This window comes from Schistocerca nitens, chromosome 1 (assembly GCF_023898315.1).
Source record: "Schistocerca nitens isolate TAMUIC-IGC-003100 chromosome 1, iqSchNite1.1, whole genome shotgun sequence".
Classification (NCBI taxonomy): domain Eukaryota; kingdom Metazoa; phylum Arthropoda; class Insecta; order Orthoptera; family Acrididae; genus Schistocerca; species Schistocerca nitens.
In genome coordinates, this window is record NC_064614.1 from 1,216,589,835 (window position 1) to 1,216,617,194 (window position 27,360).

The 27,360-nt window shown below is 38.8% G+C and overlaps 1 protein-coding gene across 1 annotated transcript in view; it reads right to left on the minus strand.

The window, feature by feature from the left end:
- LOC126201327 (extracellular matrix organizing protein FRAS1-like) overlaps positions 1-27,360 on the minus strand; it is a 422,703-nt gene that overhangs the window by 117,190 nt on the left and 278,153 nt on the right. The window contains exon 9 of the mRNA XM_049936776.1: positions 18,485-18,618. Coding sequence (XP_049792733.1) covers positions 18,485-18,618 — 134 coding nt within the window. The remainder of the gene's footprint in view (positions 1-18,484; positions 18,619-27,360) is intronic.

Here is a 27,360-nt window from a genome sequence, read left to right on the forward strand (position 1 = left end):
GTTTGGAAGTGGTGTATCATGTTTAATGGCAGATGGAGGAATGTTCACAATGAAGTGGTGACAGATGGATTCAAAGCAACAATTGAAACAAAAATCCAAGAAGACAGGTATTTCACAACTATTGGACTGCAGAGGCCTACTGTCAAATGCTCAGTGACTTCCCTGCACCATTAAAAACAAGTAATATGCAATGCTAACCAGTGGAGTAATCCTCCTCCATGATAATGTGCATCCACATGCACTATAAGTGACGCAGGACAAGCTTCAGTGGGAAATGCTTCAACATCTGCCATAAAGTCTGGTCTTAGCCCCAAGTGATTATCACACATTCCCCAAATTGAAATATTTTTTGAATGGACAGACCTATGGAATAGATGATAAACTTAAAGAATCTGTCAATCAGTGGCTCAACAACTTGGTGGCAACTGTGTCTACAGAAGGCATAGAAAAGCTAGTGAAATGGTATGACATATGCCTAAGTCTGAACAGTGATGAGGTAGAAACGTAGCTTGGGTATCAAATTGTATGTAAAACACATATTCATTTAATTATATCAATAAAAATTTCTGTAGAAAAAAATGTTCTTTACTTTCCAAATGACCCTTGTATTACATAAATTTACAAGTAAACATTTTGCAGAAGTCCCTTCAGGGTCAGTGGGATTCTTACAGTAATGTGCCATTATATCTACCCCCTAATGGTATTGTTGTTAACAATAAGTGCATATTTACTATGAACTCTGAAATTCCCAATTGCATTATTAGAAATAAAATAAGTTTCATACAGTATTGATTGGCGACTCCATGTTGTCTTGTGCACTACGACCAGATAACAGGTATACTTGAAAAAAGAGACAGCATTGGTCGTATATTTTTTACTATTGCAAAATCGATTTTCTGTCACTGAGTGACCATCTTCAGTGCTATATTGTATAACTTAAATTGGGATGCACTGTTGTCACTAAGCTTACGGCAATCACATTGCATTTTGCAATAGTAAAAACTATACGACCAATGCTGTCTCTTTTTTCAAGTTTCATACAGATTGTGCACACCTGTCTAGGGCTCATAAGGGAGTTTCACATTCTGGTGCAAATATCTTTAAGAGACTGTTAGTAGACATCAGGCAGGAGATTACAAAATTTTTCAAGTGTACAAAATGCAAACTGAAGTGTACCTTATTAGGCACTCCTAGTATTATTTACTCAAGGAGTAAATTTTGGTTAATATTGGGTTGGTGCATAAGTTCATAGTGTTTTTGTTTTGCATATTGGTATTCTAGTTGCTATGAGTTCATTTATCAACTGTCATTCTTATATTATAGCTCAATTTTAATATATTGTCATTTGGCCTTTTGGAGATAGTGAGTGGAACTGTGGACATTAGAAAATGGAGTGCCAGGTAGAGAAACTGAAACATTTATGACATGTTCTGTCTGAGTTCAACAGAGGGGTGACAGTAGTGGAGGCAGCTAGAAACATCTGCACCATGTATGGGGATAATGCCACTGGACAGAGCACAGCAAGAAAGTGGTTTTCTCATTTTAAGGAGGCTAGTTTTGACATTAATGACTTCCATGTTCAGGAAGACCTTAGGCATTTGATGAAGATGTTTTACACGCATTAATGCACAATGATCCATGTCAGTGTACTTGAGAACTGGCAAATGTGATGAACCATTATTGTGTGACATTTGCATGCAATGGGGTAGGTTCAGAAATTGGGTGTGTGGGTACCACATACTCTAAGGCAAATTCACAAAAATCAACAGGTTCATCTCTCCTTGGTCATCATCAGTTGGCTCATGAACAGCACCAGTGATTCCGATCCTGTATCATTTCTAATCATGAGAAATGTTAGCATAAAGAATGCTAGCATAGGGAAAAGAAAAGATTGGTTGAGCCTAGACAAAGCAGCAACCCTCCATATGAAGACCTGTGAGCATTCCCAAAACTGACTACAAATGTTTGATACTCAATTACCATTGTTTGTCAGTCACTAATATCAATGATGGCCTAGCAGTGACAGACCATAACAATGTCTGTGCAACCCCATTCGGAGACTCACAGAGGACAATTTTTACAACACATTATGAGACAGGATAATTACATATTTAATAATAATATAACAGTAAATGTAGACAATATTTATACACATTTGGCAATGAAGTTATTTTGTTGAACTATGGGCTGTTTATTTCTCAAATGGCTTTAATACAGGATGGTGAAATGACAGACCAAGAACTGCTGTCCTTAACAAGAACAACACGTTTTGAAAATACTTCAGAGCCTGTACAAACCACGATAATAAAACATATAGAATTGCTAAGAAAGAAGCAAGAGCGGCTGATCAAGTGGAGTGATGAAATGAGAGAGACTGTTAATGTCATTAAGAGAAAGCTATATGGGATAATGAAGAACCGGAAAAGAGATAAGGGACATGCCAAGTACCTAACAGATGTTAATGGAAATCTCATCACAGATGATGATAAGATTAAAGAAATTTTGAGGACTTACTTTGATGAGCTGTTAAAAGTAAATTATATAAAGCATACACATCCATTTGATTCAGACAATGGAAGGTCCAGGATGGAATAACAACAACACAAAAAGGATAGATTGCTACTCACCAGAGAGAGGAGACACTGGGTCACATACTGGTTAGACTGCTAAATATTTGAGTATTCAGACAAAAAAGTCCTTCTTCTGAAATAGAAAATATAAACACATTCACACAAGCACAACTCACACACACATGGCCCTGTCAATCTTGTTCAGAGATGGATCTCCAATGTTTTGTGAATTGTGGATTGTGGTTTATTTGGTTATTTGTCTCATAACATACATAATCTAAATCATTTGATTCAGCTACAGGAGATGCATCAAATTGTGGTAAAATTTCACCATAATCAAAGAACAGCTGATGTTAATAAACAGCATTGTAATAATAATACAATTTTGTTATACATACATACATACAATAAAATCTAAACTTAATTACCCATTGCTCAAATTATCACTTTGTCCTCTATGAGTTCTTCTATTGAATAATAACATTTCTCCCATAGAATTTGCTGTAGCCACATTTTTAAAATTGCTGATTTCATATTAAATACGTTTTTGCCCATTAACTTCTTGTATACAGGGTGAGTCACCTAATGTTACCGCTGGATATATTTCGTAAACCACATCAAATACTGACGAACCGATTCCACAGACCAAACGTGAGGAGAGGGGCTAGTGTAATTGTTTAATACAAACCTACGTTTTTTTTTAAAATGGAGCCATGTTAGTTTTGTTAGCACATCTGAATATATAAACAAATACGTAATCAGTGCCATTTGTTGCATTGTAAAATGTTAATTTCATCCGGAGATATTGTAACCTAAAGTTGACGCTTGAGTACCACTCCTCCGCTGTTCGATCGTGTGTATCGGAGAGCACCGAATTACGTAGGGATCCAAAGGGAACGGTGATGGACCTTAGGTACAGAAGAGACTGGAACAGCACATTACGTCCACATGCTAACACCTTTTTATTGGTCTTTTTCACTGACGCACATGTACATTAGCATGAGGGGTGAGGTACACGTACACACGTGGTTTCCATTTACAATTACGGAGTGGAATAGAGTGTGTCCTGACATGTCAGTCCAATAGATGTTCATTGTGAAATTTGCTAGTATTTGCATTGCAAATGCAAAACTGTACAGTTTATTTGATAGGAAGTCAATGTGTGTATTCCAGCTTAAGTTCTTGTCCACATTTAGTCCCAGGAACTTGACCATGCCAACTTCTTTCATAGGTTGATTGTTATGTTGTATTTTAAATTCTGCACATTTTGAATGTTTGGTTTTGAAATGTACCATTTGCGTTTTTGCAATGTTCAGTTTCAACCCATTTAACTGGAACCAGTTTTCTCAGGGATCCAGTATGCTTATGATGGAGCTTGGAATTTTTCCTGTGTTGTCATCTTCAATTAAAAGAGAAGTATCATCTGCAAACAGAACTGATGGGGAATTTACATTCATGGGTGAGAATAATAATTCACTGCATCTGAGATGATAGAACCCTTTGTTTTCTGTTGTGTAAGTATGATGTTAACCAATTTAGAGCATTGTCCTTCATCCCATATTTGTCTAATTGTAGATATGCAAGTCATGGTTTATGGAATCAAATGCTTTTGCCTCTTCAGTCAGATACAATCTTTCACACACCCATTGTCTGGCCACAAAGGAGACCTCCTCACGTGACTCAGTACTCTCCAATAAGGGTTTCAAGTACTTCTCATTGACCCCTGAACTGAGGAATATCAATTTTCCTCCCCCCTCCCCATAGTGGTATTTCCACTGTTCATCAAACCTGTGCAATATTCTTGTCCATTCCTGCTCGACTCCTGCTCCCAGCCCCTTGCCTCATGGCTCTTATCAATGCAATAGACCTAGATGCAAGACCTGTCCCATATATCACTCCACTATCATCTACTCCAATCCTTTCACAGGCTTCTACTATCCCATCAAAGACAGGGCCACCTGTGAAAGCAGCCACATGATCTACAAAATTGTGCTGCAATTGCTTTGCTGCTTGCTATGTGGGCATGACAATGAACATTCTATCTATCTGCATGAATGTCCGCTGACAAACTATGGCTAAAGACAGCTGGACCACCCAGTTGCTGAACATGCCATCCAACACAAGCACTTCACTTCAATGACTGCTTCACAAGTTTCACCATCTAGATTCTTTCTACCAATACCAGCTTATTTGAGTTGTGCAAGTGTGAAACTCTTCCTAAAACATATACTTCATTCCTATAACACTACCTTTCACCAAATGACACAGTTACTTGACTTTGCATCTAGCAACCTTATCCTGTCCACACCATGTCCCTGCATGTTCCCGCAGGCAGTACATCATCCTCTCCCATGCCTACCCTGCTGTCCCTGCCCTTCCTTGACCCATGGCTTGTCTTTATCCCCACCACTCACCTCAGCAGACTGCTACCCATGTCAGACACATTTACAACATTTACAATCTGCAGTTGGGCCCCAGTGCCATGAGACAGTGGCCAAGTGTGTGTGAGTTGTGCTTGTGTGAATGTGTGTGTGGTTTCTATTTTGGAAGAAGGTTTTTTTGTCTGAAAGTTTAAATATTTACAGTCTTCTTCATTGTGCCTTCTCTATGTGGACTCATTGCCTCCTGTATGTGGTGGTAGCAATCTATCCTTTTCATATTGTTGTGACTTAGACTACAAGGAAGACAGAGGTAGGAATGATGTAGATTGTAGAATATGGAAGGAAATACACTGGTGTTAATGAAATAATTGGAGAAGCAGTCAGGGCCTTAGGAGTTGCTGGAAAGAAAGTACAAATTTTTATTGTAGTGACATAAATAAATAAATAAATTTATATTTTATCATCACAATTCATTCAAGAGATTTTCTTCAATGAGGGATCTGACCTTTCACTCTATTATTCTTTCATAAAGTTTTCCTGCTTAAGATGCCTATAATTACACATTTCTTTTGATCACCTTTTTTGAAAATTGGGATTATGATGCCCATTTTGCAAGCAGTAGGTGGCTATAATTATAGAGTTATCACTTTAATGTCTCAAGTGGGCAGACTTTATGAAAGAATTATACAGTATAATATCAGATCCCTCATTGAAGAAAATCTCTTGAATGAACTGTGATGATAAAATGTAAATTTATTTATTATTTATGTCATTGCAATAAAAATGTGTTCTTTCATTATTCTTCTAGAAAACTGCAGGCTGTAATATTATATGCAACCAACTGTTCTTAGAAAATAAGAAAAATTATATGTACAGTGGAACCTTGCTTAAGGAGCACCTCCTGTAATGCACAATTTGCATAACAAGCAAAACAAATTGTAAACAAAAATGACTCACTTAACGATTCATGTTTTGCATAATGAGTGACAATGATTTAGTGTGACATCACCAGCAGTTTGCGCACAGTGGGGGAAACGTTTAACAATATGCACACCATTAATTGTAGGCAGCAGCACATCAACAATGTCTTTCATATGTACTGCAGTCTGGTTTTAGTGCTCTTCTCGCTGCAATCTTAGTGCAGCTTATGATCACACATTTTTCTAAACTTCTGTTCATACAGTATTTTTTTGTGTGCAGATTTTAAGGACCTCTGTAGAAATGTTCCCAAGATAAAGCTGCGAGAAGAAGACCATAAGAGAAAGAAAATGACTTTAAAATTAAATGTAAAACCACTGAAAGACGCAAACATGGTGTGGGCATTGCTGATTTAGCACACACATACAATTGGTCCATATCAACTATTTGCACTATCCTCAAGAACGAGGACAAGATTAAAGAGATAGATGCTTCAAAGGGAGTGATAAGAGTATCCTGGATGATGTTGAAAGGTTGCTTCTTATGTGGATAAATGAAAATCAATTGCAAGGTGACACTATTAATGAGAACATCATTTGTGAGAAGGCGAGAATGATTTTTGCTAACCTTGTTAAGAAGACACCAGGATCATCAGTGGCTGAAGAAGTGTTTAAAGGAAGCTATTGGTGGTTCAAGAAGTTTAAGAGAAGAACCAGCACCCACAGCATTGTGAAGCATGGCAAAGCAGACAGTTCCAACACAAAGGCAGCAGAGAACTTTATAAGCAGCTTCAAAATTCTTGTAGATTGTGAGTGTTATCTGCAACAAAAGGTTTTTAACTGTGATGAGATGGATGTATTCTGGAAGATTCTGAAGCTTACCTTTATAACAGCAAAGGAGAATGCATTGCACAGTCACAAGCCAATGAAAGACAGTCTCACACTGCTATTCTGTGCCTATACAAGTGGCAATTTGAAAATTAAACCACTGCTTGTTTACCATTAGAACTTCACAAGCCTTCAAGAAGTGTAAAATCCAGAAGAGTAGGTTAAATGTGATGTGGAGGTCCAACAACAAGGCTTGGGTGACACATGATCTTTTTTGGGATTATATCAATGAAGTGTTTGGTCCTGCAGTGAAAAAATATTTGTTTGAGATGAATCTGCCACTCCATGTCTTGCTTGTTATGGACATTTCCCCAGCGCATTCTCCAGGCATACAAGACCACCTCCTTGAAGAATTTCAAATTCTTCAAGATACAATTTCTGCCCCCCAACACCACTCCATTATCCCAGCCTATGGACCAGCAGATTATTTCGATTATTTCTAACTTTAAGAAGCTCTACACTACAGCACTCTTTGAGCATTGCTTTGAGTTGACTGAAGCTACCAATATCACTCTCAGCGAATTTTTGAGATATCACTTCAACATTGTCGACTGCATCACGATCATGAAAAACGTATGGGAAGTGGTTACCAAGAGAACTCTTACTTCTGCTTGGAAGGAGCTTTGGCCAGAGTGTGTTGTCGAATGTGGCTCTGAGGCATTTAAGTCAGTACCTGTTAATGAGACTGTGTCTTTGGCCAAGAGCATGGGACTAGAAGTGGATAACAATTATCTTGATGAGCTTGTGGAAGATCACAGCCAAGAAATGACCACCAAAGAGCAGTGTGTTTCATAGCAGGAAGGTGTGGAGAGGAGGAGGTGGTAACAGCAAAGCAGCACTCTTCTGGCACAATAAGAGAAATGCTGATAGTATGGGAATCAGTTACATCGTACTCTGAAAATCATCACCCCAACAAAGCAGTGGTTACACAGATTATAAATTTATTTGACAATAATGCTGTGTCACATTTTTGCCAAGTGTTCAAGTATTGGTAGAAAAAAAAATGACTATAGATAGCTTCCTAGTAAAACAGAATTAGTATCATGAATAATAATGTACATAATACTGTATGTGTAATTTTCTTTGAATAAATGGCATGTATAAGATAAAATTTTAGTACTTTTTCTGCACGGAGCACAGTATTGTATTTTACAGCAATTTATATGGGATAAATTGTTTTGCTTAATGAGTGTTTTGCACTATGAGTAAGATTTTGAAATGAATTATGCTCACTATATGAAGTTCCACTGCTTGTGATGTATTAAATGCTCATGTAATAATTTATTATTTACCTGGGCCTGTTATGCATTACTAGTACACTACTTATACAGTATGTTATCAACAGGACCAAATAAAAATCAAATCAAATCAGGAATGGAAGCTCAACAATATGATTCTTCAATTTCTCCAGGTTTATTTTATAACAAAATAAATCTCGGGTGAACAGCCTGGTTTGAGTGTGCATAGGACACAATATTTCGGCAATCGACCACATAAGGTGTGCTGATGTACTGACTGGCAGTGGGTCTGCGCCATGTATATATAGGCACTTCCTATGAGTTGATGGGGTCCGCGCCCCATGCGCGGTCCAGGTACAGGTACAGCGTCCAGGTACAGTGTCCGTTCTCCCGCCATCTGGGTGCTGCATCCTAGGTCTTCTCATTCAGGAGGGTCTGCCAGCACCGCTCTCATTATTCTTCCCTCCTCCCCCAAAGTCGGTACACTCTGGGAAATATCCTTTTTCTTCTTAATCAGGGTGATCACAGGTTCCCATGCCTTGCTAAGGATGTAACTGCTGTCACGATTTAGTTGTGGCTCCCTTACTCTGATCTCTATGGCTTCTTTGATGACACAGTCCCAGTATTTGGAAGTCTGTGTCAGGACTTTGGTTTGGTCATAATCCATGCTGTGGAGTTCCGACAGGCAATGCTCAGCGATTGCCGACTTACTGGGCTGTTGCAGTCTAGTGTGCCATTGATGTTCTCGGCATCAGTCCTCAATGGTACGAATGGTCTGTTATTCAATGTGTATATTGAGCAAGCAGTAAAGGAAACAAAAGAAAAATTTGGAGTAGGAATTAAAATCCATGGAGAAGAAATAAAAACTTTGAAATTTGTGAATAAATTTGTAATTTGTAACAGCAAAGGACCTGGAAGAGCAGTTGAACAGAATGGACAGTGTCTTGAAAGGCGTATGATACAATGCGCCGCGGAATTTGAATCTGTGCCAGATGACATGGACGTCGAAGACCCCATTGTCATTGTTTTGATCTTGTTGTTGTTCATTAGGTCCTTCATTGGTTGTGTCAGTCCTCTCCTGTTATGTTGTTGTTTGCGGGCCGCTCCACGGGTCCCGCCGTGCTTTCCATCACATCAAGCCCATTACCGTTCTGGCCGCAGTTACAACAAGGTAGATATAAGATGAACATCAACAAAAGCAAAACAAGGATAATGGAATGTAGAGTAATTAAATCAGGTGATGCTAAGGGTATTAGGTTAGGAAATGAGACACTTAAATCAGTAGATGAGTTCTGCTGTTTAGGGAGCAAAATAACTGATGATTGTCTAAGTAGAGAGGATATAGAATGTAGACTGGCAATGGCAAGTAAAGTGTTTCTGAAGAAGAGAAATTTGCTAACATTGAGTATAGATTTAAGTGTCAGGAAGTCTTTTTCTAAAAGTATTTGTATGGAGTGTCGCCATGTCTGGATGTGAAACATGGATGATAAATAGTTTAGACAAGAAGAGAATTGAAACTTTCGAAATGTGGTGCTGTAGAAGAATACTGAAGCTTAGATGGGTAGATCATGTAACTAATGAGGAGGTACTGAACAGAATTGGGGAGAAGAAGAATTTGTGGCACAGCTTGACTAGAAGAAGGGATCAGTTAGTAGGAGACATTCTGTGGTGTCCAGGGATCATCAATTTAGTGATGTAGGGAAGCGTGGAGGGTAAAAATCATAGAGAGAGACCAAGAGATGAGTATACTAAGCAGGTTCAGAAGGATGTAGGTTGCAGTAGTTGCTCAGAGATGAAGAAGCTTACACAGGATTGAATATCATGCAGAGCTGCATCAAACCAGTCTCTGGATTGAAGACCACAACAACAACAACAACAACAACAACAACATCACTGACTGCAACACATTCATCCAGTCATACTCCAGGACAATATAATAATCTAGAAGCTTTCATTTCATGATTAAGTTTCTGTATGCGAATCTGATTCCTTGGAAAATCCCAGAAGATCAAAAACAATTCCATACAGATGCGTAACGCATCTTATAAATTTGGAACTGGCAGAATGTAATTTGAAGATTACTGGCTGAATAGTAGATGTACTGAGTCATCAAAAGGTACATAAACCTGAAACTTCACTTGATTTTGGACAAATCCTTTTTCAAAGTTATACATTACACATATGCACTCACATACAAAAACAAAAACATGCACCTGTATAGCTACATTGTCCCAGCTGAGTATGTTGTGGTAGCACTGTAGCCCAGCTGGGGTAAGGGGTTGTGTCAGGGGAAGAAAGGAGGAGGAAAGCGGGAGGGACAGCTTGAGGAAGGGTGGTATACGGCTGGGAGGGAGACAAAGTAAGCGCACAGAATAGGATTATGACACCAGTGAAATCATTCTGGCTGCAGGCAGGGGATGCTGTGTGCAGTGCACAATGACATAGAGGAGTGGATTCGGAGGCTTCAAGGAAGAGGGCATCGGTGTATGGTGACTGACATTACATCCTGGAGTAGTGTGGAGGTGCATGTGGGACAGTGGCTAGTCGAGATTCAGGCTAGGAGGACTATATCATTGAAGGTTGAAGGATGAGCCGGAAGAACAGCTCCCACCTTTATAATTAAGAGAAGCTCATGTTGAGTAGAAGGACTCAAACGTTACGGGTTGTGAAGCAGCCATTCTGGTTGAGCATGCTGAGGTCATCAATGTTCTGCCACTAGGTAGTCAACTCTGCCATTGCCAAAGTTTGCTGGTCACTATTCATTTGGGTGGATGAGTGATTGATAGTCATGCCCACATAAAATTCTGTACAGAAATCACTGCACACCAGGTAAATGACATGTCTGCTTACACATGTGGCCCTGCCTCTGACAGGATAGGACAAGTGCATGACACCATATGTGGTGTGATGGGTGGGTGCTTCAGACAAATCTCACACCTCTGTATGACCTGCATGGTAAGAGGTTTGGAGTAGGTGTGGTTTAAGGATTGACTACAATATTGTGTAGACTGTGTGAGCAGTGGAATACTACTTTGTTCTTTGAGAGGAGTGGGACAGATTGTGTGTAGGATGCTCCTCATTTCCAGTCACTATGATAAATATTTGAAGTCCTGGAGAAGGATATGGTTCAGCTGTATCTGGGATGATACTGGGTGATGAGGGATGTGCTCTTTTGCAGCTGGTTGGTGGGACTGGTTGAAGGATAAGATTCTGTGTGTAGGGGAGGGAGGAGGGGGTGGGGGAGGAGGGGATTAGACCTTCAGTATAATGAGTAAGGGATTGCCCATCCCCACAGATGCAATGTCTAAAAGTGGCCAGACTATACGGAAGTAAGTTTTGGTGTGGAAGGCATTGCAGCTATCAAAATGTAGGCACTGTTGATGGCTAGTGGGCCTGATATGGACAGCGTTTTGGTTGAAACCATCAGAGCGGTGGAAGTGAAGATCCAAAAAAGTGGCACACTTAGCTGAGGAAGACCAGGTGAAGTGGAAGAGAGAGAAGGTGTTGATGTGATTGGTGTTGTAGGAATGTGGATAGGTGTATGGACCCTGTTTCCTGATCAAGAATATATAAAAAATGAACCTGAACTAAACAAGAGGTTTGGGACTTTTGGTGGCTAGTAAGGCTTCCCCTAGATGGCTCATACACAGAATGGCACAGGAAAGTTCCATGCTTAAGCCTATGGTAGTGCTGTAGATTTGTTTGTACATCCTGGATTCAAAAGAGAAGCCTGAGCAGCTAGTTCGATGTATAAGGAATGAGGTGGTGGGATTGGAGTCAGACGGGTGTTGGGAGAAGTAGTGTTTAATAGTGGTTTGGCCATGAGGATGGGGAACGTTGTCAACAGTGACATGCAGAAATCCAGGTGCCAATAATGGGAGGTCAGTGAAGGAAGTGGCTTGTTATTCAATACAGTAGGCTAGCCTGTGGGAATTCGTTGGAGGCACCTTCAGTCAGATAATCACTGTGTTTCATCACAACAGAGGAGAATTCTTTGTGTGCAGAGAGGATTATTAAACTGTTATCTGTCTTATGGTTCAGGATGGCTATTCTGTACTCCACTGAGAGATTTACATTCCTGGGAAAGTGCCTGGGAAAGAAGTGTGAGGCAAAGTTGGAGATAATGAATTCCTGGAAGATAATCAGGCAGTGATTAAGTGGGAGTGGGGGATGGTCATGGTTGGACAGCAGTTTGAAATTGGAGGGGCCAGACTCAGTGTTCAATTTTGGTAGGCTTTTGTTAAAGGGACTGGTGGCAAACACATGTTCCTGCTGTAGGAATTAAAAAAAAAAAAAAAATCCTGACTGGTTGAGCTTGGAGATGGGAGGCCATATAGTTCTCACTTTTGAATTTTTTTGACTAATTTGAAAACTGGGGCTTCTGTAGAAAATGTTTCCCAGTGCAAAGTTAAACTAAATTAAGTTTCTTACAGAAAAGGTCCTATGAATTTTTTTTCTAGGACAGATAGTTTCCAAAATGTATTAATACTGAACCAATATCCATTATTTTGACAATGTTTTATTAGGCAATGTTCCAATCACATCATCTTCAGGCCTGTTTCACATTGCAGAGGACGGAAAAATCACAGATTGCTGAAAATAATGTTTTAATGGTATAAAATATATTTTTACTATTAAATGAAGTGGGTTAAGAAGAAGTAATAAATTTGCGTACCACATCTAGGTGCAGTAGAGCCATATTAAGAGATGTAATAGGCTGTGTTGTGGGGATGTAATAGGGTGCAAAGGGTGCGGGTTGGAACGGTTGGCATAAATGCCTGAGGGATGGTAGATTGCCAAATTGTGGTCATGCACTGCCCACCTTCATAGGTTTAGAAACTGAAGAGGGAGCAGTTAATTTCCCACTCTCTCTGCTCAACTACACTCCTGGAAATGGAAAAAAGAACACATTGACACCGGTGTGTCAGACCCACCATACTTGCTCCGGACACTGCGAGAGGGCTGTACAAGCAATGATCACACGCACGGCACAGCGGACACACCAGGAACCGCGGTGTTGGCCGTCGAATGGCGCTAGCTGCGCAGCATTTGTGCACCGCCGCCGTCAGTGTCAGCCAGTTTGCTGTGGCATACGGAGCTCCATCGCAGTCTTTAACACTGGTAGCATGCAGTGACAGCGTGGACGTGAACCGTATGTGCAGTTGACGGACTTTGAGCGAGGGCGTATAGTGGGCATGCGGGAGGCCGGGTGGACGTACCGCCGAATTGCTCAACACGTGGGGCGTGAGGTCTCCACAGTACATCGATGTTGTCGCCAGTGGTCGGCGGAAGGTGCACGTGCCCGTCGACCTGGGACCGGACCGCAGCGACGCACGGATGCACGCCAAGACCGTAGGATCCAACGCAGTGCCGTAGGGGACCGCACCGCCACTTCCCAGCAAATTAGGGACACTGTTGCTCCTGGGATATTGGCGAGGACCATTCGGAACCGTCTCCATGAAGCTGGGCTACGGTCCCGCACACCGTTAGGCCGTCTTCCGCTCACGCCCCAACATCGTGCAGCCCGCCTCCAGTGGTGTCGCGACAGGCGTGAATGGAGGGACGAATGGAGACGTGTCGTCTTCAGCGATGAGAGTCGCTTCTGCCTTGGTGCCAATGATGGTCGTATGCGTGTTTGGCGCCGTGCAGGTGAGCGCCACAATCAGGACTGCATACGACCAAGGCACACAGGGCCAACACCCGGCATCATGGTGTGGGGAGCGATCTCCTACACTGGCCGTACACCACTGGTGATCGTCGAGGGGACACTGAATAGTGCACGGTACATCCAAACCGTCATCGAACCCATCGTTCTACCATTCCTAGACCGGCAAGGGAACTTGCTGTTCCAACAGGACAATGCACGTCCGCATGTATCCCGTGCCACCCAACGTGCTCTAGAAGGTGTAAGTCAACTACCCTGGCCAGCAAGATCTCCGGATCTGTCCCCCATTGAGCATGTTTGGGACTGGATGAAGCGTCGTCTCACGCGGTCTGCACGTCCAGCACGAACGCTGGTCCAACTGAGGCGCCAGGTGGAAATGGCATGGCAAGCCGTTCCACAGGACTACATCCAGCATCTCTACGATCGTCTCCATGGGAGAATAGCAGCCTGCATTGCTGCGAAAGGTGGATATACACTGTACTAGTGCCGACACTGTGCATGCTCTGTTGCCTGTGTCTATGTGCCTGTGGTTCTGTCAGTGTGATCATGTGATGTATCTGACCCCAGGAATGTGTCAATAAAGTTTCCCCTTCCTGGGACAATGAATTCACGGTGTTCTTATTTCAATTTCCAGGAGTGTATGTCACAAGAAGCAAGTACTGGGTGTTTCACAAAGTTGTTCAGAGCCTTCTGTACTATGCATTGTGCAGAAATGCCACTCTGTTTATTTTCCACAAAGTGCATTAACAATACATGGAATACAGGTATGTGTTACTAGCAATACTAACACAAGAAACACATATGGACAGATTCTACATAAATCTCTGCACACTGTTCTGACATGTTAGGGGAAATTTGCTCTTAGTCATCTTGTATGGTGACTGTAACATTTTTCCAGGAAAGACCATTTCCCCCACACTGAGCGCTGCTTGCTTCTCAGTTTACAGACAGACTATACCTCCCCAGAATTTTCTGTCCAGTTCTGTTATGAGAGCAGATAAAATAACTTCGCTGAGCTAGTGCTTATTTGCAGCCAGTTGGCTGTGTTAGCTCTCCATTGAAACTTATATATGGTTGCTGAGAGACAGCTATTTTCAAAACTGTTATATAATAGAGTTATTTTCAGTTTATTGGCTACTTTTTTGCAGTTGTTAAGTTATACAAAAAAGCTCAACAGCTTGAGCTGTCAGCTGCCTACCACACTGAAAAGCCCATCCCAAGTGTAAAACACAGTCAATACATATTTCATTTCTCCATTATCAATGGGTGGAATACTTTTCACAGCATAAGGATTATCAAATGCATCACCCTATCCTCACCTCTCCCCAATACCTTCAGCAGACCAAGGCTTAAACTGTTGCCCTCTGCAATGGAAGTAGGTCACCTAGCTTTTATATAAATTCAGATATTTAAAAACAAGTTAAGCAATGCATTACAGCAGACATATTCACACCTATCTAGAAAGTGTGGCAAGTGGCTCCACTTAGTGCAGCCCACTCTACAAATGGTTGTATTTCCTAAATGAAAGAGGTTTCTGCAATCTACCAGAAACACAGTTAAGAGTGAGAGAAGTACACTAATTCACCATCAAGTAGTTACACCGCAGTGTTAATGACAGACAGTAGCCAGGTGCCAAATTTACCAATCCAATCCCTTTTTGACCAACACTCCACAGATCACCAAAAAAATCATATTTACAAATTAAACGCTTCTCAGCCATCATATAGAGGAATGAATTTTACACAAAAGTTCATTTAAAAACTGCAAATAAGTAGTCAATTAATAAACTGAAAATAACTCCTCTACACAAACCCAAGCTCAGTGAAGTTATTTTGTCTACTCACATTAGAAAAAAAGTACAGAAAATATTGGAGAGGAGTAGCCAGTCTGTGAACTGAAAAGCAAGTGCACTTGTGGTGGGTGAAATGGCCTTTCCTGGAAGAATGCTGGAACTGCTATACAGGATGATCAAGAAGCAATTTCCTCTCTAGATGTGTAGAATGACATGCAGAGATTTACATACATTCTGTTCACATATGTTTCTTGCATTAGTGTTGTAACTCATATCTGTACTCCGTGTGTATTAATTAACTTTGTGAAAATAAACATCCCTCCCCACACCTTTCAGATATTTATGCAGCACTGTGTCACCAGTGAATTGTAAGGAGAGCCTTGGAAAGACCCTGTTACAGCCTCAGAACAGAATTATCCATTAATACAGCTCTACAGGTATTGCATTTGTATATGGCAATGGATATCTAAAATTTGTTCTTAACCCACTTCATCTGACAATAAACTTTAATTTTAAACCATTAAAATACAATTTTTAATGAATGTGATTTTTCATCTCCTGCAAAGCTGAAACTATTACTCTTAGAGAAGAAATGAAAGGGACCTTTTTTGTAGGACAGTTTATGTAATTTAATTTTGTACTGGGTAACATTTTTGTTGGGAGCCATGGGTTTTGAGTTATTTAAGAAGAACATAAAAAAGTAAAATATAAGTGCTCCTCCATCCCCACACTCACATCCCAACACTCTGGACTTTTAATATGTTGTTCATGGCACTCTGTCCTACCACTGTATAAAAACCTGCGACTATATGAATTTTTCTCCTGTTTCACCTATTTGGTCTTTGCTGTTTGGGTTAAAAGGGAGAGTAGATTTTGGGGGGATGTTGCCAATGGAGGAAAGATCAGCAAGGCAGGGCATAGACTCTATGGGGAATTAATATGGGGTTCACTGGGGTTTAGGAATATGGGGGTTCACTGGGGTTTAGGAAGATAATGATGGGCAATGAGTGGTGTTATGAGGTGGAAATGGGATGTCAGTAAATTGGAAAATTTTTTGAGGTGGTGTCTCAATTGCTTTTACATAATTCTCTCATAGGAGCCAAGCTGTATCGTGCACACAGTTGTAAAATGGTGAGAAGTTCAGGGACAAAAATTTAAGTGGCATAAATTTGCACAGGATAGAGTAGCATGGAGAGCTGCATCAAACCAGTCTCTGGACTGAAGAGCACAACAACAACAATTTTGAATTTAATACTGGAGTGTTCTGGACAATTATCAACAGTAATTTGGACTTAATGATTTCCTCATAAAAATTACTTATTCAAATTTCTGACTCTGACTGATGATTAGTGTCCACATTTATTCAACTATGATATCGTTACATTTTAAAATACTCTTTTTAATTGTTTACCAGTGACAAATAAGGATAACTTTTTCAGATCAGGCTGAAGTACAGCTAACCAATACAATAAGTATTTTTTTAGAGATCCCCCACTCCCCTGGAAACAATAGTCTCCTTAAACAACAATTATATATTGGGTAAGTACCAGTAAAATAAGCCTGTTTTCTCAACACTGAAGACATCTTTTATAACATATTGCTCAAGTACTGAAGCCAACATATACTGCAATGAATCTGTAGCTATAGTTGGTGAGCTTCTTTATTCCTTTTCTTTATACATTCCAACCCAGAATGATTTTGCATAAAATTCAATACCTTTTTTCTGTGCTAATTCATCAACATTTTTCAGCTATAAATATTTGGATATAGGAGTGTTCTGGAACCAAGTTTGTTTTGGCCAAACAAGTAACATAGTCTCTGCCTCTTCATGTTCAGTCATTTCCCACATTTTCTGTGTGTCTCAAACATACTACACTAAAACATTGCTCTATTTTGATCCATATTTTGATTATTGTTGACTGTGCAAAGTTACCAGTGCCATACTATTTACAAACTTCCATTATTGAACTTTGTTTCATAAACCATAAACTACCTAAGCAGCTCCATCTTCATTTTAAATGAAATAGCAATTTGTTTTCATCTTGTTTTTTGTACATTAAAAGGTGAATTTACAGTACCATATTTAAAAACAAAACACACAAAATTATTTTGATGTAAAATTCACTGATTTTGACATGTAATTAAGTGACTTGTCAGGGTGCCTGAGTCTGTGCAGCACAAAATTTTACTTGTAAAACCAAATTTTTAATTGCATTAATATCATCACTTATCTCCAAGATTAGGAAAAAGTTGTTCATAGCGAAAAGCTACAGCACAGGATTAAAACAAAACTCGAAATAAGGATATGTTGATTTTTTGGAGGGAGGAGGGGGGCAATATCTGGCTCTTCTTCTCCTGTACCTAACCATAAATCGGACTCAAATAGTTTTGTATTAATAATAAAAATTGTTTTATTTGCTCAAACCACAAGCATATTAATCAACGGCTCAAATTCAACATGTCACGCACAGCCTTTATGGTAGACGAATGCATTTACAACTGGTTCACAGCAAACAGTTTAAGTCTTACTCACATTTCAGATAATTAAAAGTGACTTGCTGGTATCAGAAATAAATTTGAATGATAATAAGCTAAATTAAGTACTATGTTTAAATGTCTCCTGGGTATAAAAGTTCTTTTTCACAGTTATTTCATCTCTGTATGTCTATCTTCACATGTTCTACATTCCTGAAGGTTCTCCTTTGGATGGAATTTACAAAACATGATTAATGTATTAATAATTCAATAAAATAACATCTAGTTTGAAGGAATGAATGAGGATCTATGTGCAAGAATATACACCCTCCCCTTCCTCCAACCCCCCCCCCCCAAAAAAAAAAAATCTTTAGAAAAGCATTACAACAATTGCAAAGGATTCACAAATGTTTTCAAAGAAAAAAACAAAAAGTGCAAAATAATAACATAATACTACATACACACACTATACTCAGATGTATCCTACATTTTCTATCATTGTGACAAGTACTGCAGGATGATTATATATAAGCAGCTAGAAACAAGTTATAGACTCACGTTAATAGTGACCATTCTGCTTGGTTGACTCCCGTTGACAGCAACATGGCTTCTCTCAAATTGTACAACTGGTCTGTCCTCCACATCAACTATCTTCACATGAAGTTTAGAGACAATTCCTAACTCAGCTGCACCTGCAAAACTGTATTTGGTATGACTTCACGAATAGCACACAAGACAAAGTAATCACACAATTTTGTTTTCAAAAGTAAAGTAGCTGTAACATAGTATTTAATGTCATATATTGATAATATTTCAATAACAAAATATGTAGAAAACTTCTCTAGGTAATCTATAGTTCCCTCGTAATCTGCTAAAATAATTAAAATTACAGCACTTTCCCTAAAATTAGTTTTGAAGGTTCACTAAATCTATTGATCTACATTTTCCTCCCCTACATTTGTAGATGACATTAGATGTTTCAAATTAAATTATGGAAAAACTTAATATTTCTCAAATGATCAGTGGACTCTCCTGTGGAAATCTGTTTGTATGGGGCTGTACATAGAATATTGATATGTAAGATGTGGGATTAGTCAGAGCTGGACTGAATCCACTTACTGGGTTAATAATTTCAGATCTGGTACACTGGCTGTTATGTGTGTGTTAGCAGAATGTCTCCACAGATATTTAGACAGATGCTGTGAAGTGATTCGAGAATTTCTATGATATTCTAGAGTGTGGGATGGTAGAATCCTACCTACTGCATGTCACATGTTTGTGTGTGCAGGTTTAAAATCAGTCATGGGAAGAAAATAGACGCAGTGGTCAGATGGCACTGACAAGTACATGCCGGGCAATCCATAGAGGTTTTAGTGAGTGTGTTGGGAAGAACCATGGAGTTTATAGGCTGCTCTGTGCTTATTGTGTCATAGACTATTGTTATGTGAAACAAGAACAGTTGAAAAAGTTCTCTTGTAGACTCCTATCTCAGCCTTGGAAGAGGCAAGACATATTTTCGGATTCATTTCAAGAAAGTCATGGTAATCAAGCCAACTTTCATTTAACTGTAGCTCATTTTGTTTCTAATGTTTGACAATATGAAGTACTTACAGAAAGTTACATATGTATGTTGAAAGTGTGAATTATATTGTGCATGAAAGTCAAATACATCATTAACTGAGAAAAAGGAAAGTTTGTATGTCTACTTTCACACTTTAATTCGTCACAACACGTTAGAGTACTGCTCAAGCATTTGGGATCCCTATCGGATTGGATTTAGGGAGGACATAGAAGCAATTCAGAGGCAGGCTGCTGGATTTGTTACTGGTAGGTTTGATCATCACGCGAGTGTTACGGAAATGCTTCAGGAACTCGGGAGGGAGTCTCTAGAGGAAAGGAGGCATTCTTTTCATGAATTGCTACTGAGGAAATTTAGAGAACCAGCATTTGAGACTGACTGCAGTAAAATTTTACTGCCGCCAACTTACATTTCACGGAAAGACCACAAAGATAAGATAAGAGAGATTAGGGCTTGTACAGAGGCTTATAGAAAGTCATTTTTCCCTCATTCTGTTTGGGAGTGAACAGGGAGAGAAGATGCTAGATGTGGTACGAGGTACCCTCCGCCACACACCGTATGGTGGATTGCGGAGTATTTATGTATGTAGATGTAGATGTAGAACATGGCAACCTGTGTGAAATGACCAAGAAAACAGGAATTTTAAGTAAAAAATGAGAAAATAAGCTGTTATGTGTTGCCATAGCAACCAAACATAATAAGACAAAGGGTCGACTCCGAGACATTGGAATATGTTCAAGTATCCAATGGAGCAAAATTTGAATAAAAAACGGTGAAGACATGAAAAACTCACAACAATAAAAACAGCAAATAAGTATTTGACATATTTGTCTAAGAAGAAATAAGCATAGAATGTTTCAACCAAGAAGATCCAGTGTGGGGAGTATACAGCTCTCACACACATCGAGGGGGCGCATACATGGAAACCAACATACATCCAGTGCCGCTGGCACCAGCTGCTGTTCACCAGTGTTGACCTACCTGCACATCCGATCACCTATGCAATGAGAATCCTATGCTGGGTGAGCATGAAACAAAACTTTCTTGCTTTAGTACGAAGTGGTACCAGATACTGTTGAGTGTGTGTAATTAGCATATTTGAAGTTAGTTTTAAATGCTTACAAGAGCTAAAGCATATAAAAGTATGGAAAATCTACAACAGGTTGGGGAAACTCAAGACCCATCTATGGCCATGAAAATTAGCAAAGAAGTGCCTGACTGGGCTGTGTTGGTAAATTTAATCAAAGTTCAGAGTGTGACTCTAAGTTTAGTAAATTCTCAGATACCCAGAGTGAAGCTTTAAATACACAGAGTGAAGCTTTAAATGCTCTGAGGGAAACTGTCAATATTCAAACATTAAATTTGGGTTTGTTAAGCGCCAAAGTAGACTCTCAAAGTAAAGAATTTAGTAATCCATGTGAAGGCATGGGTGCTTTGAAGACCAAATTTGATGCTATAAGTACTAAAGTAGAGAATTTAAAAATAGATTTAAAGAACGAGTTGACAAATTATTTAACCACTCATATAAATCATATGTTAGAATGGCAATTTGCAAGATTTATCAAAACGGTTAGAACTGGACATTGCGAACAAATGTGATAGTGTAGAATCATTGAAAAGTTAGGATCCTTCGAAAAAATGTTCAGTATTAAGTATAATGATGTAAGGCATGGGGTGTATACTTTGCAAGAGAGTGTAGATAAGCAGAATTAGTTAATACCAGTCATTCAATCACAAATTACAGGTTCAATACATGGGTTGATAATGTAGGAAGAAATTTCAAAGAGAAAATAGCTAACTCTGATATTATCAATGTAATTAGTTTGGAGGAACAATTTGGGGAAATTATAGATCAAAATGTTACCGAAAGTATAACATCTTGGAATGTATCACCTGTTCCTTCTTCTGAACTTAATGATACCAAGAAGGGTATGGGCGACCTGTGGAAAGAGATTAAGCTTATCCAGGATAAAGTAGAAAAAAAGAGTATATTCATCTAATGTTGTACAAACTAGTGAAGCTGTGACTAATTTACATTGGCGAGCTAATTCAGGGTTATCCAGTCAATTCCCTAAATTTAACCTGGATGTAGATGTACATCTGACCCATTTCTTAAAAAGGTTTAACCAAGCATTACCAAAAAATTAGAAAGATTATAAGAAGATCAAATTTGCTGTGGGGCACCTCATAGGGGAAGCCACATAATGGGGTACAGTAAATACTGAGAATTTTTCCTCTTGGAAAGACTATCAAAAGAAATTTAGAGAAAATTACTGGTCTGCCAGTGCACAAGAAAAGTTAATATCAGATCCATGGGACCTGGGTGGAGTCATCTACCTCCAGGGACATTAACATTCTGAATTAATGGTTGGAGTGATGATCATCAGATCCCAAGTTGTTTTTGGTGTTTTTCCAAATAGCTTCCTGCACTGAATTCCTTTAAAATCTTTAACTATTCTGTCATCTATCCCCCAGGGACATTAACATGCTGCGTTAACGGGCGGAGTGATGACCATTGGATCCTGCATTGTTTTCGGTATTTTATCCAAATAGTTTCCTGCACTGAATTCCTTTAAGATCTAGAACTATCCTGTAATCTTATTAAAAAACTGGATATGGCTATAATATAGAGACTGACTTAAGAGAATCACAGAAACAAAGTAATATCTAGATGAAACAAAATAAATAGAGTATTATATTTGTAGAAAATGTAATATGATGTGACTGATTGAACAATTGTTCTACCGAAGTGTATACCTTTTCTATTTTGTATAGAGTATTTAATACCTTTTATGAGATGTCATATAGATGGGAGGGTTTGTATAAATTTTGAAAGGGGTGGGTATTGAGCTAAAAGCTTGATTTGCAAGAACAAATAAATCATGACTAACACAAAACGCACATTGCACCTTTCAAAAAACCCTCAGAAACAAGTGTGCCTGTTTCTTCTTCATTTGCTGTTTCCATAGGGTTGCAAGGTTTCCTTTGGGGACCTCAAAGGGTGAAAGTGGGACAAGTCCATTCTGTAGGAGATGATTTAACACCAAACATCCTCTGGCATCTCACTCATGTACCTGAGAGTTAGGGGTCCTGGGGAAGGGGCTGGGAAGGGTTTCCTGTCTTTGGGGCTATCTTCTTTCTCTTCTTTGATCCTAGCAACTGCATCTGTTTTTTTCCTTTCTTAACTCTCACCTTGAGGACCTGTCTATCTTTTCCCTCTTTACATATTCATAAACTTCTATCGCTGAAGTCCTTCCTTATTTCCGTGGTTACTAATAACCCATGGTACATCTTATCTTTAGATAAGAAGGCTGAAGACTCAGACTACATGAACACACATCCACATACACACAAATATACACTTCTATGCAAACACTAAATTATATAAGACAAAGCCTGTCGTGATGTGAGAACCGCCAGGTGTTGTAGGGGAAAAGGTGTGTACATAAGGGATTATCCACACATATATAGGGAGTTATGATGGTTCTACATTGAATATACATAGCAGAGGTGCCCATACATAATGAACAACTATAAAATAGTAATGAGTAATGGATAAATAAGAAAAAGGAATGAGCAACATCAGTGCAATAAAAACTCTGATGAATTGAAGGATAGTGGGACGTAAGTAGTATCTACAGACATAATACCAATTGAAAGTATAGAAGTTGATAAGCAGAGGGGGACTCTAGGGAGTAAATGATATATTAAAGAATGAATGCGAAGTTTAAGGTAGATTTATAACTTTACCAGAAGATACTTAATTATGGTATACATAGAAATGTACAGTAGGGTAATGAACCATGAGGCCTACTCAGAAAGGATAAGGGGGGCATACCCGGAAATCACTAAGTATAAAGGGCAGATAATACCTATGTGGAGATAGGAAGATCTGCAGCCTAGAAAATAGAGATGTTTTGTAATGGGTGTACCTAGCAGAATGTAAAGATGAAGTGCTCTCATAAGATCAACCCACAAGCAAAGAATAGGTGCTGATCCTGGGAGAAGGGGACAGTATCATGACAAAAGTCGCAAATTTTATAGGAATAGTTCTGGAAAGGGTGAATTCTATGAATGACTAGCATTAGTATGTTTTGTGGAAGTAAATGAGTGTCAAAAGAACACTTTCATTTCACCCAGAGTTCCTCCAAGCTACAACTAATGAAAATAGTACATATTAGGAAAAAGGGAGTACAAAAAGATAAGAATAGAAAATAGATTACTTATGTGTCATAAACACCTGAAATTTACGATTGAAAAAGGAAATAAAGAAAAGAAAAAGTGTCCTCACAATTACTAAATATTAGTAAAGCTGACTAAAACCATGAGTAAATACTCATGTCTTAATAACAAAGTAAAATAAGAAAAGAATAGAGAAACAATACTAGAAAGATTGTTGTTATGGAAAGAAGAGACATGTATATAAACATATGTAAGACATGTACTGTTAAGATATGAAATTTTATTATGAGTGATATTATTTGCATAATGATTATGTATAAAATATCATGTGTTCGGTCTGAGGGGAGGGGATATCTAGTGATTCGAGAATTTCTGTGTAAATTCTAGAACCACTCAGCCTTCTACAATCTTGAACACACAATATTCTAGATATGAGGGTGGGATGATAGAATCCTACCTACTGTATGTCACATGTTTGTGTGTGCAAGTTTAAAATCAGTTGCAGGAAGAAAGTAGATGCGGCGGTCAGACGGCACCGACAAGTACCTGTCAGGCAATCTATAGAGATGTTTGTGAGTGTTTCAGGAAGAACCATGGAGTTTATAGGCTGGTTCAAATGGCTCTGAGCACTATGGGACTTAACATCTGAGATCATCAGTCCCCTAGACTTAGAACTACTTAAACCTAACTAAGCTAAGGACATCACACACATCCAAGCCCGAGGCAGGATTTGAATCTGCGACTGTAGCAGCAGCACTGTTCCAGACTGAAGTGCCTAGAACTACTCAGCCACAGGCTTATTGTGTCATTGAATATTGTTATGTGAAACAAGAACAGCTGAAAAAGTGCTCTTGTAGGCTCTTGACTCAGCCTTGGTAGAGGAAAGTCATATTTTCTGATTCATTTTAAGAAAGTCACGGTAGTCAAACCAACTTTCTTTTAACCGTAACAAATTTTGTTTTTAATGTTCAACAGTATGAGGTACTTACAGAAAGTTACATATGTATGTTGAAAGTGTGAATTATATTGTGCAGGAAAGTAAATTACATCATTAACTGACAAAAAGGAAAGTTTGTATGTCTACTCATTTTATAAGTAGAAAGAGGCTTAAAAGTTCCTGTACCTAGCACTATTCGATGGAGAAGAAGTCAAGAGTTTTCCAGCAGCCGACTATCCTGTAAGGAAGAGGGGCTTCAAAATTCCAAGTAAGTCACCTCTTAAAGAAGTGGAATGTTGTTTCAGGAAATAAATCAATATAACCCACACCCACACTCAAACTTTAAGTCATCAGAATGTTAGAGCTGGAGTTTTCACAATACCAAATTTGTAAACAGCTGAAATGTTGTGGGCTTAAAATGAATGAGTGCAGACTTGACAGATACATTAATTGAAATTCCAATATCCAATAATAAACAATGCTCATCTGGACCTCAACACTGAGCGGTAACAGTTGATTATGTGCTTGTGTATTTGCTAGCACTGAAGAAAAACTTTACCCAAAACCCTTACAAGTTACAATACTTTTCTACATTACTTTGTGACACTCACTGCCCTGTTATTTGCTAGAAAGGATATTTTGGCATAAAAATGAAATGCTTCATCTAGGATTAATAATTGCTCAAGAAGGAGCTACTCGATAGCAATGACATACTTATTTATCATACTGACACTGAAAAGTGTGACTAAAACTGAATGCTGAAAGTCTTAATGCCTTTTTTGTCACCATTGCACAATATTACATGTACTGTGTTATATTGTCATGCAGATGTGAAATTTAGTGTAAAGTAACATTTATCCATAAAACAAACACATTTAAAATTTATAGAAAATGTATCAGAGCTGGCTCCACTTCCAGCTGTTGTTTACAAAAGGTTCTCCACTAGTGATGATGATGATCATGATGATGTTTGGTTTGTGGGGCGTTCAACTATGCGGTCATCAACACCCGTAAGAAGTCCCAATTTTTTCACAGTCCATTCTAGCTACTGTCACGAATGATGAGGATGATGATGAAATGATGAGGAAAACACAAAACCCAGTCCCCGGGCAGAGAAAAATCCCCAACCCAGATGCAAATCGAACCCGGGACCCCATGAGCCAGAGGTAGCAATGCCAGTCACTAGACCACGAGCTGTGGATGTTCTCCACTGGCAATGCTGTACATGCAATGTCATTTCCATTTTCAAGAAGAACATTAAGACCAATCCACAAAATGCTGTTTTTATTTAATTAAAAGCAATACTCTGTTAATATTTTCCAGTACAGACAGCCTTATCTCTGACCACAATAGAAATGCTTGAGATTCAGGCAGAAACCTTACTTTTACATATGTGAAAGTAGCAGCCCCATAAGATTCGAATTTGTAGTACATGTGTAAATGGCAATATTCAGATCTATAAAATCATAGTGTTAGTAGCATCCAACATTCTGTAAAGTCACTGTATGTTATGATAAGAGGCACATGATGTATCACCAGGACCTGCCCAAGAGGTTATTTCTAAATTTCACCAGGGAACTTCCATGGACCAGTGATCAAGATGTTCCATTTCCTTAATATTTAGTGAATACAATGAACTGAGATAACAAGGATGAAGTGATATTCTCTTCAACGTGCAATAGGCTTGAAAATATTGGTCTTGTCTTGTGTGTGGGCCCATATGGAAACAGCAGCTGTAGCCAATACCCATTTTGTAAGGTGTGCTCATGCTCTTACAGTAACCAATGACATTCATGGCAGATCAATAATATCCCTATAAAGGAATGTTTATATATCAGGGGAGGACAGATAGCACTGGTCTGATGTCAGCCAACACTAAATTAAACAATGCTCCCACAGTATTATAAACATCCTTAGAAGAACAAACTTGTCTCCCTGGTATGTAGGATGTATGAGGCAGGGGAAATACTCCCAGACTTATAGAAGAATGTAATAATTCCAATACTAAGGATTGCACATGCTGACTGGTGTGAATATCACCAAACATGGTTTAATAAACTAATGTGAATTACTTAAAGAAGCATCAAAAGAATGACAGAAGTCAAGATAATGGAAGATCAGTTTGGGTTCCAAAACAGTGAAGAAATATATAACTCTACAACTTATCTTAGAAGCTAGATTAAAGAGGTGAAACCTATATTGTAGCATTTGTAGATTTACAGAAAGTTTTTGACAATGTTTAAAATTATAAAGGTAGCAATGATAAAATACAGGAAATAAAATATTGTCTACAATTTGTACAGAAACCAGAATGCTGTTATATGGATTAATCACATTAAATGGGCAAAGCAGTTGACAAGCAAGTGAGATGTGGTTGTAGCCCATTCCCAATGTTATTCAGTCTGTACATTGAACACACAGTGAAGAAAACCAAGAGAAGTTCAGAAAGGGAACTAAAGTTCAGGGATCCTGTGAAAGGCTGGGAAGATGAGTTGAACTGAGTAGATACTCTTGAAAAGGGTTATAAGATAAACATGAACAATAGTAACATGAAGAGTAATCAAATCTATACTATGTTAACAAATTTCTGTTCTTCAGAAACACTTTTCTTGCCATTGCCAGTTTACATTACATCCTCTCTACTTCAACCATCACCAGTTATTTTGCTGCCCAAATAGCAAAACTCATCTACTACTTTAAGTGCTGTATTTCCTAATATAAATCCCTTAGCATCAC